Raw genomic sequence first — 16,373 nt, forward strand, 5'->3', positions numbered from 1 at the left:
GACCCCACCTGTGCACGAATTCGTGCACTGGGCCTCTAGTTACATTATAAAATGTTGGAGTGGAGAAGCAAATGTATACCCTTAAGTTTAAAGACAGTTGAATGCATTTAACCTTTAGCTAATTTTGTTAAATTCAAGTCAGAAATAAATCTATAATATTCATAAAATATAATTTCTTGCTAGAAAGCCCTTTTAACTCATACTTTTCATATTAAAACTACTTGTTTTGGCAGGCCAAGTGTACTTTTGCTCAGAGTAAAAAGTAATTCTTGAAATTTATATTTTATTAACAAGAAAAAGTTGTGTTTAACTGATAAATTCTTCCTCTTATCCCACCCCCACTTCTTTTTAGATCATTGTAATGGCCTGTCGAGAATTTGAGATGGGAAGGGTATGTATACCTATTAACACTTAACATAATTATGGCATATCCTTTTTGTAACTTTATTTCTATGGATATATATTCTTGTCTTTTATTATGTTCTGAGCGCTAGTAGCTAAAGTAGATGCTATTTTTTTGTGTGTTTGTTTATTTTATTATATAATTAAAATAATAAATTTTTTTGTTGCTTAGTAGTCTTCAAATATGTAGTGGTGGTGTAAGTACAATACTATTTATGGACCGAAGTAGAGAGCTATTTTAAAAAAAGGAATAAAATTGAGCAATGAAAATGAGCCAAATAAAATAATTCTGATTAATTATTATAAATTTATAAATTGAATATTTTGATTTTTCTTCCTTCAAATACCATTACATTTTTTGTTTATGCTATCTTCAAAGAAAATCCTTTAATCCAAAATTTTTAATAATGGTGTTTTTATACTCTGTACAAGTGAAATTAGTTTTAAACTCACTTGATCTCTTGCATCATCATCATCAACTACTATGTTTTCATTGTCAGAGGGGATAACATATTTATAAAGTAGATATTAACACATTGTATACGGGTAGTTTTTATCGCGCGCTAACAGGTGGTGTGGGCCATTTTTGCTAATTTTTTGCGCAAATGGCAATGTTCAGTAAAATTACGATAACTTTAGTTTACGTATTTATATGTTACCTGCATTCTACCGCTAGTCTATAAAAAACCTATTAATACGTGTCCCGTGCTCTACTACACTGGTAGAACGTATAAATACGTTTCCCGCATACAATGTGTTAAATAAAACTTTGTGTCCTTTTCTATAAGTGTAACACCAATCAAACTTATAAAACAAGTTATGTGGTGATTTGAAGTTTTCTTTATACTTATTAGTTCATCAATTAAAGTAGGGCCCCTCACCTCTCTGCCTGCCTGCCTGATCACCCCCAACTGCCCTCCTGTGCCAGCTTGATCTCGCCCCCAACTGCCCACCCCTGCCAGCCTGATCATCCCTAACTGCCTCTGCCTCATCCCCCACCACCATGACTTTGGAAGGAAGTCAGATGTCTGGAAGATGGCCAGTCGACCCGGTCTAATTAGCATATTACCTTTTTATTAGTATAGATATTTTATTAATTTCAGAGATGAAGGGAGAGGGAGCAAGAGATAGAAACATCATTAATGAGAGAAAATTATTGATAGGCTGCCTCCTGCATGCCCCATACTGGAGACCGATCCCACAACCTGAGCATGTGCCCTGACCGGGAATCAAACTATGACCTTCTGGTTCACAGGTTGATGCTCAACCACTGAGCCACCCCAGACCGGTTCTTTTCATTCTTTTAATAAGTTCCCATTGTATATTAGTAATAATACTTGATGAAAAATTTAAGTTGAATTGAGTGCAGGTTTTTTGTGTTTGTTTTTTAAATGTTTTTATTGATTTCAGAAAGGAAGGGAGAGGGGGAGAGAGAGAGAAACATCAGTGATGAGAAAGAATCATTGATTGATTGCCTCCTGCCTGCCCCTTAATGGGGATCAAGCCCAAAATCCAGGTGAAATGAACCAAGCCCTCCTGATTCATGGGTTGACGCTCAATCACTGGACCACATTGGGCAGGCCTGTGAAAAGCTTTTGAAACTAAGATTTTGAAATTGATAGCGCTTTGTTTGTAGTAAGCAGTAGGGCCTATTAATTTATTTGATAACCTTGACTTAGAATGTGACATAATGGAAAGAGCATAATTAATGATATCAAACAAATCTACACTTAACTTGCTCTTTGACCATGGTACAGTGAATTTCTTTAATCCAAAATTTTTAATAATGGTTTTTTATACTCTTCTCTGAGCTTCACTTTTCTCTTCCTAACATGAATGATATATGATTATAGGTAATGTATGTATAGTGTTTAACATTTAGTTTTTGATATTAATAGTCATTAGTTTATACCTGAAATATAAATACCAATATAACCCTTTGTTACTGTGGTGTTAGTCACACAGCTTTAATTCTTACTAAATTAATCTTGCATAATTTGTTTTCTCTGATTCAAGATGTTAAAACTACCAGGTAGAAGACAAAAAACAATCCTCAAAATTAATTTAATTATTTTTATCAGTTTCTATAAACTTCTGGGAAAGGAGGTGTGTAGTTTTTAGCCTTCTAACATATTAATAGTGTTGCTGTAAGTCAAACTAACAATACTAGATAGTTCAAATTGGTTGCCTTCTGAGCAATATTATCAGCTTATGGTTAATTCCAAGCTGTACGTAATAATTCCATTTACTATATTTGAAGTTATAGGAATTTAGTAAGAACTGATATATTTCCTACTGCCTGAAAGTTTAAGTTAGATTCTTATTTAAAGGCTTTCATTTTATTGGATTTTGATAAATTGTGTCATTTCTTAGCATCGGAATCATTGTATATTTTATTACATTGGCTTTCATTTACTTACCTGATTTTCTAAAATGATCAGCTTTGATATTAGAAAACCAATGAAAATTGAGTGTTTTATTTCTATACCTATTTAAAACAGGAAGGTATTTTCTGTAATCTATATAATAAAAGGATAATATGCAAATTGACCCTAACAGCAGAATGACTGGAATGACTGGTCACTGTGACACACACTGACAACCAGGGGGCAGATGCACAATGCAGGAGCTACCCCCTGGTGGGTCAGTGTGCTCCCACAGGGGACCTCTGCTCAGCCACAAGCCAGCAGATGGCTGCTAACACAGCGGTGGTGGCGGGAGCCTCTACTGGCTCCTCAGCAGCACTAAGGATGTCTGATTGCAGCTTAGGTCTGCTCCCTGCTGGCAAGTGGACATCCCCCGAGGGCTGCCGGGCTGCCAGAGGGATGTCTGACTGCCAGCTTGGGCCCGATCCCCCAGGGAGCGGGCCTAAGCCAGCAGGTGGAAATCCTCTGAGTGGTCCCAGACTGCAAGAGGGCATAGGCTGGGCGGAGGGATCCCACAAATTTTTATGCACCGGGCCTCTAGTCCTATATAATAAAAGGCTCATATGCAAATTGACCGAATAGCGACTGACTGGTTGCTATGACACGCACTGACCACCAGGGGTGCAGACGCTCAATGCAGGAGCTGCCCCCTGATGGTCAGTGCGCTCCCACGGGGGGAGCATTGCTCAGCCAGAAGCTGGGCTCACAGCTGGCAAGCATAGCAGCAGTGGCAGGAGTCTCTCCTGCCTCCACAATAGCACTAAGGATGTCCGAATGACGGCTTAGGCTTGCTTCCTGCGGGGAGCGGGCCTAAGACGTCAGTCGGACATCCCCCGAGGGCTCTCAGACTGTGAGAGGGCACAGGCCCGGCTAACGGACCACACCCCCAGTGCACGAATGTCATGAGGAATTTTGTGCACCGGGCCACTAGTTTCAAAAAAAAGTGGATAGTTTAAACTTTAATTAATGAGTTTTTGCCATCAATAGAACATTTGAAATGTATTGTTACTTAGTACTCACAATAATCGTATAAGATTAGGATCATTCCCACTTTTACAGGTAAAGAAACTAAAGATCAATTAAACAGGAAAATTAGTACTTGTAAAATTCTTCTGATACCAAGTAGAATGCTCTTTCTACTATGCCACAGATTTTACATTTAATGAGAATTCAGCCAGATATTAAGGGGATGCTATTTTATAGGCTTTAAAACTTGCCTGACAACTCTTCATTCGAAATGGATCTTGTGCCAGGCACTTTTTTAAAAGTAGGTTTTATTTTTTTTTCCTTAGAGGAGGACGTTAATAATGTTCTTATGATTAATCTTGGGGAGATAACACAGTAACTCTTTTTTTTTTTTAATTAAATCTTTATTGTTCAGATTATTATAGTTGTTCCTCTTTTTTCCCCCCATGGCTCCCCTCCATCCAGTTCCCACCCCACCCTCTGCTCTTACCCCCCTGCCCCCCACTGTCCTCATCCATAGGTGTACGATTTTTGTCCAGTCTTTTCCTGTACCCCCAATACCCCTTCTCTCCCCCCCCCCCCCGGGGGGGAATAGTCCACTCCCTTTCTATGCCCCTGATTCTAGTATATTCACCAGTTTATTGTGTTCATCAGATTATTTATTCACTTGATTTTTGGATTCACTTGTTGATAGATGTGTATTTGTTGTTCATAATTTGAATCTTTACCTTTATTTTCTTCTTCCTCTTAAAGGATACTTTCAGCATTTCATATAATACTGGTTTGGTGGTGATGAACTCCTTTAACTTTTTCTTATCTGTGAAGCTCTTTATCTGACCTTCAATTCTGAATGATAGCTTTGCTGGGTAAAGTAATCTTGGTTGTAGGTTCTTGCTATTCATCACTTTGAATATTTCTTGTCACTCTCTTCTGGCCTGCAAAGTTTCTGTTGAGAAATCAGCTGACATTCGTATGGGTATTCCCTTGTAGGTAACTGAGTTTCTTTCTCTTGCTGCTTTTAAGATTCTCTCTTTGTCTTAGGCTCTTGGCATTTTAATTATGATGTGTCTTGGTGTGGTCCTCTTTGGATTCCTTTTGTTTGGGGTTCTCTGCGCTTCCTGGACTTGTAAGACTATTTCTTTCACCAGGTAGGGGAAGTTTTCTGTCATTTTTTCTTCAAATAGGTTTTCAATATCTTGCTCTCTCTCTTCTTCTGGCACCCCCATAATTCTGATGTTGGTACGCTTGAAGTTGTCCCAGAGGCTCCTTACACTATCTTCATATTTTTGGATTCTTTTTTCTTTTTGTTTTTCCGGTTGGGTGTTTTTTGCTTCTTCGTATTTCAAACCGTTGACTTGATTCTTGCAATTCTCTAGTGTGCTGTTGCAACTCTGTATAATATTCTTTATTTTAGTCAGTGTATGCTTAATTTCTAGTTGGTCCTTGTTCATATCCTCGAGGGTCTCACTAGATTTCTTGAGGGTCTCACTAAATTTATCGGCTGCTTCTAGAAAATTCTTGAAAAACCTTATAACCGTGGTTTTGAACTCTATATCCAGTCATTTGCTTTCCTCAATTTCTGTCATTTGTGACCTTTTTCTTTGTCTCTTCATTTTGGCTGCTTCCCTGTGTTGATAGAGTGGCTTCCTGTGCTAGGTGTCCTATAGCACCCAGTGGCTCAGCCTCCCCAATTACCTGAGGTGGACACTCTTGGTGCACCCCTTTGTGGGCTTTGTGCACAGTCTTGTTGTAGTTAAGCCTTGATTGTTGTAGGATCACTGGGAGGAATTGACCTCCAGGCCAGTTGGCTGTGAGAGTCAGCTGTGTCTGCAGTGGGAGAACTTCTGTGCTGGAGACACCCTTCTGGGGCAAGACTTGCTTCAGTGGGGCTTTGGTGCTGACTGAGTCTGCCCCCTGAGTGTGTCCCTTATGGATCTGAGGAGTTGTAATCTGGATGGTCGCACTCTGACCATTGGGCACACTGGCTCTTGGATCTCTAAGGAGGTGCTAATTTAGCCTCTGCCTGAGGCTACCCAGCAGCACCTACTGAGAGATCTGCAGATTTTTCTTCTTAGTTTGGGGTTTGGAGGTGCCCAGATGAGACCCAGCTGTGAAGCAGTGCAAGCTGCTGTGGGGCCTTGGGCCTTCTTTTGGAAGTTCTGGGTCTCTCTGACCCAGCTGCAGTTTGTTAGGTAATTTTCAGATTGCAAAGGGCCAGGCCTTTCATATGCAAAAGCCTCTGCACACAGCTTGGGTGGGGCGGGGTCTCAGGGAATCAGCAGGGCGGAGCAAACAGCTATGGCTGATCCTCAGTCCTACCCTAAGAGGCCCCAAGTCTCAGTGTCCCGGTAATCGCTGCAAGCACCTCTGAGAGAAAGCCGCCCTCGAGTTCCGACCAATGCCAGACAGTCCAGTTTCTCCCCGTATGAGTCTGGGTCCCCAGAGACTCGCCCGGAACTGGAGTTCAGAGCAGTTGGGAGCTTGAGACTCCCTCCCGATTGAAAAAGACAACCGCGTCCTCAGTTGCCAGCCCTTTCCACGTGCGCCTCCGTACCTCTGCACTTTACTTCCGCACCTCCTCTGAATCTCAGTGTGCTTTTCTCTTTCCTTCTAGTTGTAGAATTTCCACTCAGCCAGCCTTCCTGTGGTTCTGGATGGTTTTTGTTTTGTCTTTTAGTTGTATGTTTGAAGTGGTTGTGCGAGGCAGCAATTTCCGGTGTTTACCTATGCCGCCATCTTGGTTTCTCCCACAGTAACTCATTTTTAAGAATAATAGGGCCCTGGCTGGTTTGGCTCAGTAGATGGAGCGTCGGCCTGTGGAATGAGGGGTCCCGGGTTCAATTGTGATCGGGAGTACATGCCCAGGTTGCGGGCTTGATCCCCAGTGTAGGGTGTGCGGGAGGCATCCAATCAATGATTTTCATCATTGATGTTTCTATGTTTCTTTCTCTCTCTCTCTCTCTCTCTCTCTCTCTCTCTCTCTGAAATCATTAAAAAGTATATTTAATGATAATAATGAACAATTGGACAAGTATGCATTGTCTCAGCTCCTTGCCTACTGCTGGCAATTTTTCTGTTTTCTGGGAAGGAACGACAAGCTAAACACCTGCACACAAAATATTAATAAAAGTTCAAGAAAAACTATGTCATGGATTACTTAACTAACTTTTGTTTTTGTTTTGACAACAGAAAAAGTGTGAGCGCTATTGGCCTTTGTATGAAGAAGACCCTATAACTTTTGCACCATTTAAAATTTCTTGTGTAAGTACTGTTTATATGTATGTTACTTTATGAGTAAATGGAATAACTGTCACCTGGGTGATCTATTTTAAACCCTTGATGACTGGCATGTAGTTTATCATGTTAATTTTTCATATCTGTTACTCTCTCCACAATGTTCTAATTATATACAAAGATAGGTTTAAGAATTGCCATGCGAGACTTAAAGTTTGATCTTTGTGGCAGAGAATTTGATAAGAAACTTGAAATATCTAACTATTTAATGAGCTCTGAAAATGAATTAAATTGAAGTCCTAAAAATAACATAACAGCCGAAACCGGTTTGCTCAGTGGATAGAGCGTCGGCCTGCGGACTGAAAGGTCCCAGGTTCGATTCCGGTCAAGGGCATGTACCTGGGTTGCGGGCACATCCCCAGTGGGAAAGGTGCAGGAGGCAGCTGATTGATGTTTCTCTCTCATCGATGTTTCTAACTTTCTATCTCTCTCCCTTCCTCTCTGTGAAAAATCAATAAAAAATATATTTAAAAATAAATAAATAACATAACAGAAATCTGAGGAAATGAATTTAAAAACAAAACATGAAGGAAAAAATAGTAAAATATAAGCGAGCTTTAAAATAGTAACAATAATTTGCTTTGGGTTACACATGATGGCACCTTTTTTAATGACCTAAAGGAAAGTGTATTTTCTTATTTACTCAAGTCAAAAGGTCCAGGATTGAGCAAACACGGAAATTCAGTAACTTACCTATATTAGTCAGAGTTTTCTGGAGAAAGAGAACCAATATCATGTGTATGTATAAAACAGTGATGGCGAACCTATGACACGCGTGTCAGAGGTGACACGCAAACTCATTTTTTTCGTTGATTTTTCTTTGTTAAATGGCATTTAAATATATAAAATAAATATCAAAAATACACATCCTTTACCCCCTGGCAATGGGCAAGGAGACACCTGATTGGTGGTGTTGCTCTTATATCAGGGGCAAAGCAGATGTACAGTCCTTAGTTCATCCTAGCTTGATGCCTGTGTCGGTGGCCAGAGCTGTTTCATGCCTGAGGCACATAAAATAGATATATAGATATAGATATATAGATATAGATACAGATACACACACACACACACACACACACACACACCTTTGTTTTACTATGGTTGCAAATATAAAGAAATTTCTCTATGTGACACGGCAGCAGAGTTAAGTTAGGGCTTTTCAAAATGCTGACGCGCCGAGCTCAAAAGGTTCGCCATCACTGCTATAATGGGAAAGAGATTTATTATTTGGAATTGGCTCACATTATTATGGAGGCTGGCAGGTCCAAAATCTGCAGGGTGGTGGGTGAGGGAGCTGGAGACCCAGGCAAGCTGTTGTTCAGTTTTGGTTCAGATAGTCTGTTGTAGAACCAGGAAGAAGTGATATTGCAGCTGAAAGCAGTCTGTTGGCGAATTCTCTCTTACTTGGGGGCGAGTCTGCTCCTTTTGTTCTATTTAGGCCTTGACTAATTAGGTAAGGGCCACCCATATTATAGTGGGCAATCTGCTGTACCTACAGTCCACTGATCTAAATATTAATCTCACCCAAAAACACCCTCACAGAAACACCAAGAATAATTTTGATCAAATATCAAACATTTGATATTAATCACTCAATGGTCCAGTCAAGTTGACACATAAAATTAACTATCACATTCCCCATTTCAGAATTGCTTGCTTTTTACTTTGTTTTTCTGTTCAATGATAAATAATTTCTATGATTTTATTTGTAATTGGTGAGTTCAAGAAGTCCATAATTTTATGATTTATTTGTACGTATAACTTGTGAATTCCTCTGATGCATACCCAAAGCTTAGTGCTTCCTACATTGATATAGATAGGACTCAACTTATGTTATACAGTCTCCTTTATAAATACAATGTGGTTTTGTAATGTTAACTATAACTCAGAGTTAACTGCCTGGAATTAATATGAAGTCATTACTCTAAAGTCCTGGTTAGAATGAACTGTTTGTTGTGTTAAATATAAGCATTTTTAAAAATCATACTGCATTTCATAGTATTTGAAATTAATAAAAATCAATACATACCATATTCTCTACTTCTATGAGGGAACACATCCCCCCTCGCCAGCCCAGGAAATATTCTACAATATTAACCCCCCCTTCAGTCCAGTACTGTGCAGTGTGGTTGCGTTGAACATTTGCAAATTTTAATGTAATAACTGTACTCAGTGTTAAAATTCAGGTGAAATACATAGTGCTTAACATTCAACAGCAAAACAACTTTAAAATTTTCAACATAGTTTATAATTTGAAAAAAAGATGTATTTTTGGGTAATTTTCAGTTGAACTAAAAATAATTACAAAGTCCTTAATGAGGTTTGATTTGGTTAGTAACAGCTGGTTTGATTTGTCAGCATTGGAATTGATTCCTGCTGAAGAAACAAATTTTTTATGTAAGATGCAAGATAATTTGGCCTGGCTGGTGTGGGTCAGTGGTTGAGCATCAACCTATGAACCAGGCAGTCACAGTTTGATTCCTAATCAAAGCAGATGCCTGGGTTGCGAGCTCAGTCCCAAGTGTGGGTTGTACAGGAGGCAGCCAATCAGTGATTCTCATCATTGATGTTCGTATCACTCTCTCCCTCTCCCTTTCTCTTTCTGAAATCAATTAAAAAAATTTTTTTTTTAAAGGAAGGTAATTTGTCTTGTGATTGTTTCAGACAACTTAGGATTTGTTATCACTGATGTAAACAAAAATAAAATTTAGAAACAAGTTGATGAAAGTAACCATAGTAAGTGACTTGATTATTTGACAGAGTTTGAGACTAAGGAAGGACAGTATCAGGAGCTCTCTTGGTTTGGGAATGAGAAGGGTAAAGAGTCGGTGGAAGTGAGAGGAGTGGCTAGCGGGAGCTCAGTCACGGATCATAGTTGCTGTATGTAATCCACTTAGACCAGATGTTAGCACACTGTCCATGGGTAAATCTAACCACTACCTGATTAGTAAACAAAGTTTTGTTAGAGTACAACCAGGCCCATTAATGTACATATTTGCCTATCACAATAGCAAAGTTGAGTAGGCAGAGATTTTATGGCCTGCAAAGCCAAAATATTTACTAGCTTTATAGGCAAGAAAAAAATTAAGTCTTGGCCAGTGTTTTTATTCGTACTTATTTTAGATGAAAATAAACAAAATACTTCTCCCTTAATGTTATTTGAAAAGTTCAAAGTAAATTAGGATGACTTTAAAAATTAAAGCAGAATAATATTGTATTGTTTTTTATCAATAAAACAATATGTTGCTCTTGAAGTCATTGCCTATGGTTTTAACTACTGAAATAAAGCATTGTTTGCTTAGGGACAAACTGACATAGAGGTTTTACTCTAATACTTTGACAAATGGTACTAAAAGACTTTTAAAGTGGTAATGTTGCCGAAACCGGTTTGGCTCAGTGGATAGAGCGTCGGCCTGCGGGCTGAAAGGTCCCAGGTTCGATTCTGGTCAAGGGCATGTACCTGGGTTGCGGGCACATCCCCAGTAGGAGATGTGCGGGAGGCAGCTGATGGGTGTTTCTCTCTCATCGATGTTTCTAGCTCTCTATCTCTCTCCCTTCCTCTCTGTAAAAAATCAATAAAATATATTAAAAAAAATAAAAATAAAGTGGTAATGTTATCCTTAATCAGAATAACAATTTGGCAGTTTCTGAGCATATCCTTCCTTCTATAGTTGGATCCAGTTAACAGAGGTAAGTGTTAAGTAGGGAAAGGAAAGCTTTATGGAAAGATGTAATGGTTGTAGGTGGTAGTAGGTACTAAGAAGTGACATTTTGTTTGTATTATTTCTATTACATGATTCTGGTGATGTTCGTTACTTTTACTGGAAGATAGAGTTTTAGCTAAGGAATTAGTTAACAGATACTTCTATTTAAAAGTATATATACACCACCCTCTTTCTCTTCAACTATGCGGTGGAATAGCGTCCTAGGCAGACGCAGAGTTGCAGATCTTTGTGAAAACCCTGAGTGGCAAGACCATCACCTTTGAGGTTGAGCCTAGTGACACCTTTGAGAATACCAAAGTAAAATCCAAGACAAGGAGGGCACCCCACCTGACCAGCAGTGTCTGATTTTTTGCGGGCAAATAGCTGGAGGATGGCTGCACTCCCTCAGACTTCAGTATCCAGAAAGAGTCCACCCTGGCTTGGTGCTTTGTCTGCAGGGTGGCAGCATTGAGTCGTCTCTATGCTAGCTCACTCAGAAGTACAATTGTGACTTGTTACACCTGCCTGCACCCCTGCACTGTCAACTGCCAGAAGAAGTGCAGCCACACCAACAACTTGTGCCCCAAGAAGGTTCAATGAGGCCCTTCTGCCACCTCTTCAGCCCACATAGTGGCCTTCTGCCTCAATCCCATGGCCCTGAGGCCTCAATAAAGTTTCCCTTTTGTTGAATGGGAAAAAAATATATATATAAAGCTTAAGTTCATGGCTTTTAGAATGATTATTTTTGTAATTACTAGGTACACCAAGTAATTGTTAATTTTAGAGTGTAGACTTTACGAGTTTCTTCTTTGTTTTGGTGAGTACTGTATATGTTTTAATGTTATTGACTCACAAGTGTTTCCCCCTTTATTTAGGAAGCTGAACAAGCAAGACCAGACTACTTCATTAGGACACTCTTACTTGAATTCCAGAATGTAAGTATTTTTCATTTAGAGAGAATTTCTAAGGATAACTTTTTAAAAGATTTATTGTATTGCTTTTTAGAGAGAGAGGAAAAAGGGAGAGAGAAACATTGATGTGAGAGTGAAACATCAATCTGTCTCCTGCACGTCCCCTACCGGGTATCTAGCCAGCAACCTGGACATGTGCCCTGACTGGGAATCAAACCAGCAGTCTTTCAGTGCATGGGATGACGCCTAACCAACTGAGCCACACCGGCCAGGACTCTAAGGATAATTTGTAAAGAGAAGGCATAAATAATATATACTATCTTACATAGTTAAAGAGACTTAAAAAACCTTTTAGTTATGTACAATAATGAAGAAAATCAGAGTAATGTTTTATTTAGTATCTTGAGGTTTATGCTTATAAAGTTAGATAGTAATGTAATATAAATAATTATCCTATCTAATAAAGAGGGAATATGCTAATTCACCCTCACACCATTGCAAAGATGGCGGCACCTATAGCCAGTAAGGAGGGAATATGCTAATGGACTGCCATACCCTCAAAGATTGTGGCGCCCAGTCCCCTCAGCCCCGCTGGCTGTGGAATTTTGGTCAAATTGCTTAATCTTATTGTGCCTCAATTTGTTGATCTAAAAATGAAAATCATACTATTAGTAATTCATAAGAGTTAAGTTAACCATTGTAAAGTTCTTTATATGTGTGGCACATACCAAGTGCTCACAAGTCCCCCAGTCCCCTCAGCCCCCCAACCCCTCAGGGCCGGCCTGACGTGCAGGCAAGCCTCATATGGCTGCTGCCCAGCTGCCCAGGGCTGCCCAAGGCTCAGGTAACCAGGGCCGGCCGAGGCTTGCACTGCTGGCAGTGGCAACAGCAGAGATGTGATGAGAGCGTTGCCTTCCCCTGATCGCCAGGTCACCTCCCGCCTCTGAGGGCTCCCGGACTGTGAGAGGGGGCAGGCCGGGTGAAAGGACACCCCCCTCCCCTCCAGTGCATGAATTTTCATGCACCGGGCCTCTAGTAAAATAAATAAAATAAGATAAATTTTAACTAACTTAGAACAGCTCTCCCTAAATTAAATTTACTGTATTTGGAATAGTTAGTTTCTTTGCTACAAATGTATTCATTGCAATAGCATATTATAGCATTGCTAAGGTAATTATGACCCACTTTTACAGTCTATAGTATTTTAGAAAGAGACAAACTACCATCAAAGCCAAGTAATCATTTAGATACATATTGTTTTCACTCAAGGGCCCTTGACTTCGTGTTTCAGAGCCATATGGAATGATAATTGTCTAGGGAGAAATCAAAGAAAAAATCTGATGGACATTAGAGAATGCTTGTCAACTTCTTCCTCAATTTCTCTATTTTTATTAGCTTAATTTTGAAACCATATTATATAATTTAGCTTGACGTGAAGTTCATCATTCTTTCCCAACTAATGCATCTGTAAACATACTTACAACTCCTACTTTGCTGTTTATAAGAAAACATGGTACTGGTACTCTTATTCCCCATTCTGACTTGACTAATCATGTTCCTTTAGTTGAGTTATTTATTATACTTTGGTTGCTACTTTTAATTTTATGGTGATAATGATAGGTACCTTATTAAATTTCAGTAATGTATCAGGCATTTCAAATAGTGGTTATCTCCATTGCACATTAATGAAGATATAGAGTCTTTAACACGTTAACTAGCTTCCCTAAAGTTACTCAGTAAATGGCAGAAATTGAATTTTAATACAGTTTTAATCTGGATTCAGAGCAGGTGTTCTTTCAGTTAAACACTTAGAATAACCATTCTCAAGGTTTTTTCATAGCAGAACTCTTACATTCTTAAAAATTATTGAAGATTCAAAGATCATTTGTTTATGTGGGTTATATCTTTCAATATTTACTATATTGGAAATTTAAACAGAAGAAAACTTAAAAGCATGAATACACAAGCATATATTCTATTAGCTGTCAAAGTGATCACATCATCATAAGTCAAGTAGTCTTGGGAACACCCTGCTGTACACACATGAGAGAATGAGAGTGAAAAGGCAAATAGAAAATACATTAGTACTACTATGAAAATATTTTAAAACTCACAGATCCTCTGAAAGTGTCAGGGGTTGGGAGTTCCTCCATATATACTGACTCATCGGAAAGAAGACAAGTGGGTTTGGGGTTAAACAGGTTCATTTCTAATTTTCTTTTTCGGTTTAAATATTCTATTAGTCTTCTAGTTGCAGTAGATTCTAACATAGTGCTTATGATATATTGTTCATCCACTTAATGCTCTGGATTAATTAAATAGTATATACAGTGTAATGTTTAAGTTCAGATCCCACATTGGTCACTTGCTATGACATTTTTTTTTTAAAATATATTTTATTGATTTTTTACAGAGAGGAAGGGAGAGAGATAGAGAGTTAGAAACATCGATGAGAGAGAAACATCGATCAGCTGCCTCCTGCACATCTCCCACTAGGGATGTGCCCGCAACCAAGGTACATGCCCTTGACTGGAATCGAACCTGGGATCTTTCAGTCCTCAGGCCGACGCTCTATCCACTGAGCCAAACCGGTTTCAGCATATTTTTTTTTTTAATTTTTCATTTTTTTTTTTATTTTATTGCTATGAAATTTTAAACAGGTTATCTCAATTTCTTACCTATAAAATGAGAATAGTATCAACAGTACCTTTCTTATGACATATGGCAATTAAGTACTAGGTAGATGGTAAATAGTCAATAAATGTAGACTATCACTAAATTTTTAAATTTTTCTTTAAATGTTTTTATTGCTTTGTTTTTAGACAGAGGGGAACGGGGGAGGGAGGGAGAGAGAGAGAGAGATTGATTGGTTGCCTCCAGTACACACTCCAACTGGGAATTAAACCCGCAACCTACTTTGCTTTTTTAATGTGATACTGAATACCATACAACTATCTTGAAATGGCAGTAAAGTGAGATATGCAGCTTTTCTATATGTTTTAAAATTTGCAAATGTATTTTCATAATTATTGAATTTTTGTTATTCTTGAAGGAATCTCGGAGGCTATATCAGTTTCATTATGTGAACTGGCCAGACCATGATGTTCCTTCATCATTTGATTCTATTCTGGATATGATAAGCTTAATGAGGAAATACCAAGAACATGAAGATGTGCCTATTTGTATCCATTGCAGGTACAAAAGAATTTTCCAAATATTTAAATACTTTGGAATATAGGTGGCCTTATAATATGGGTGATATATTGTATTTTGGAGCCTAATTTTTGAATTTGCATTAGGTCATTATACGGATTCCCAAATCATAAAAGCTATCTGAATCCTGAGGCAATTTTTCTTCCCTTAATCTCTAATTTACATTAGCTTATTTTAGGAGACTTCCATAGTACTTACTTCATAAAACTGCTATCAATTTATCTCTTTAAGTGACTTGGATATTTACTGGTTAATTAACTCAGTAGTTAAATGGAATACTAAAGTTATTTTCTTATCTAACTGATCTGATTATAAAGCCTACATTAGTAGAAAGGCTGCTTTTTTATTTTGGGGCCGGATAAGGTGACTTGTTGATGGAGATGTGACAGTCAATTAACAATTGATTAATTAAAAAATATTATTATGACCCTGGCCGGTGGCTCAGTTTAGTGTATTGTCCTATACACCAAAAAACTCCCAGTTCGATTCTCAATCAGCGCACATACTTGTAGTTTTGATCCCCAGGGCTTGTACAAGAGGCTACCGATCACTTTTTCTCTCACATATCTCCCCCACCTCCCACTTCTCTCTAAAAATCAATAAAAGTGTATCCTTGGTGAAAATTTAAAAAAAAATTTTTTTCTGTAGTTAATTGAGTGGTTGGTTGACCTTTTAATCAAGTAGTTGACTGGTTAAAAAGACAAAAGACTTACTTAATTGTAAAATTAAAAGATAAAGCAAATTCTTTGAGTTCTTTACAAATTAGTTGAAATTATAAACAGTTTAAACATCCAATGGCAAAATCTTTGGGCACATCTGTAATTATTTCATAAGGATAGATATAAAAGATATATTTTATTGATTTGAGAGAGAGAGGAAGGTAGAAGGGAGTGAGAAACATTGATGTGAGAAACATCAATCAATTGTCTCCAGTATGCATTCCAACCAGTGACCAGGAACCGAACCAGCGAACTTTCAGTGCACCGATGCTCAACCAACTGAGCCATACTGGCCAGGGTAGGAAATAGATCTAAAAGGGGGATATCTAAGTCAAAGGATGTAAAATTTTTAATTCTTTTAATACATATTGTTAAATTTGTTATCCATAAAGCTGATGTTAATTAGAAATATTCCTACGACTGCCAGTTTGTGTGAGTGCCTATTTCCCCAGAGTTGCCTCAATACTTTGTTTTAATGCCTGTGATAGAGCAAGCTTTCCCTTTTTTATTTTATGTCTTTTATGTTCTTTTGTGAATTGCTTGCTTGTGTACATTGCCAGATATTTTATAGTAGTAGTAATTTATCTCTTAATAATTATACACTGCAAATTCTTTATATATTGGAGGATGTTAACTTTTGATCGTGGTTTTTCATGGTTTTTATTCTGCCTGATTTGCCAGGTATAAATTTTAAATTATGTAGTCAGAGTTGTGACTCTCTTCATTTATGATTTATGT

At 38.2% G+C, this 16,373-nt stretch overlaps 1 protein-coding gene and 1 non-coding gene across 22 annotated transcripts in view; both read left to right on the forward strand.

The window, feature by feature from the left end:
- Positions 1-16,373, forward strand: part of PTPN12 (protein tyrosine phosphatase non-receptor type 12) — a 108,899-nt gene that overhangs the window by 57,095 nt on the left and 35,431 nt on the right. For 17 of the 21 annotated variants that reach the window (XR_004970812.1, XR_004970813.1, XR_004970814.1 and 14 more), the window contains 4 exons: positions 353-391; positions 6,984-7,055; positions 11,668-11,727; positions 14,756-14,898. Coding sequence is in view for 18 of the 21 variants with exons in the window: in XM_036327643.1 (XP_036183536.1) it covers positions 353-391; positions 6,984-7,055; positions 11,668-11,727; positions 14,756-14,898 (314 nt within the window). In the remaining 3 variants the exon portion in view is untranslated. The remainder of the gene's footprint in view (positions 1-352; positions 392-6,983; positions 7,056-11,667; positions 11,728-14,755; positions 14,899-16,373) is intronic. The other 4 variants (XM_036327636.1, XM_036327642.1, XM_036327649.1 and 1 more) reach the window with 2 other exon arrangements.
- LOC118666692 lies at positions 7,962-8,102 on the forward strand. Its single transcript, XR_004971037.1, has one exon. It is a non-coding gene; the product is annotated as a small nucleolar RNA SNORA48 (small nucleolar RNA).

The sequence above is a fragment of the Myotis myotis genome, unplaced genomic scaffold (assembly GCF_014108235.1).
Source record: "Myotis myotis isolate mMyoMyo1 unplaced genomic scaffold, mMyoMyo1.p scaffold_m19_p_11, whole genome shotgun sequence".
Taxonomy (NCBI): Eukaryota; Metazoa; Chordata; class Mammalia; order Chiroptera; family Vespertilionidae; genus Myotis; species Myotis myotis.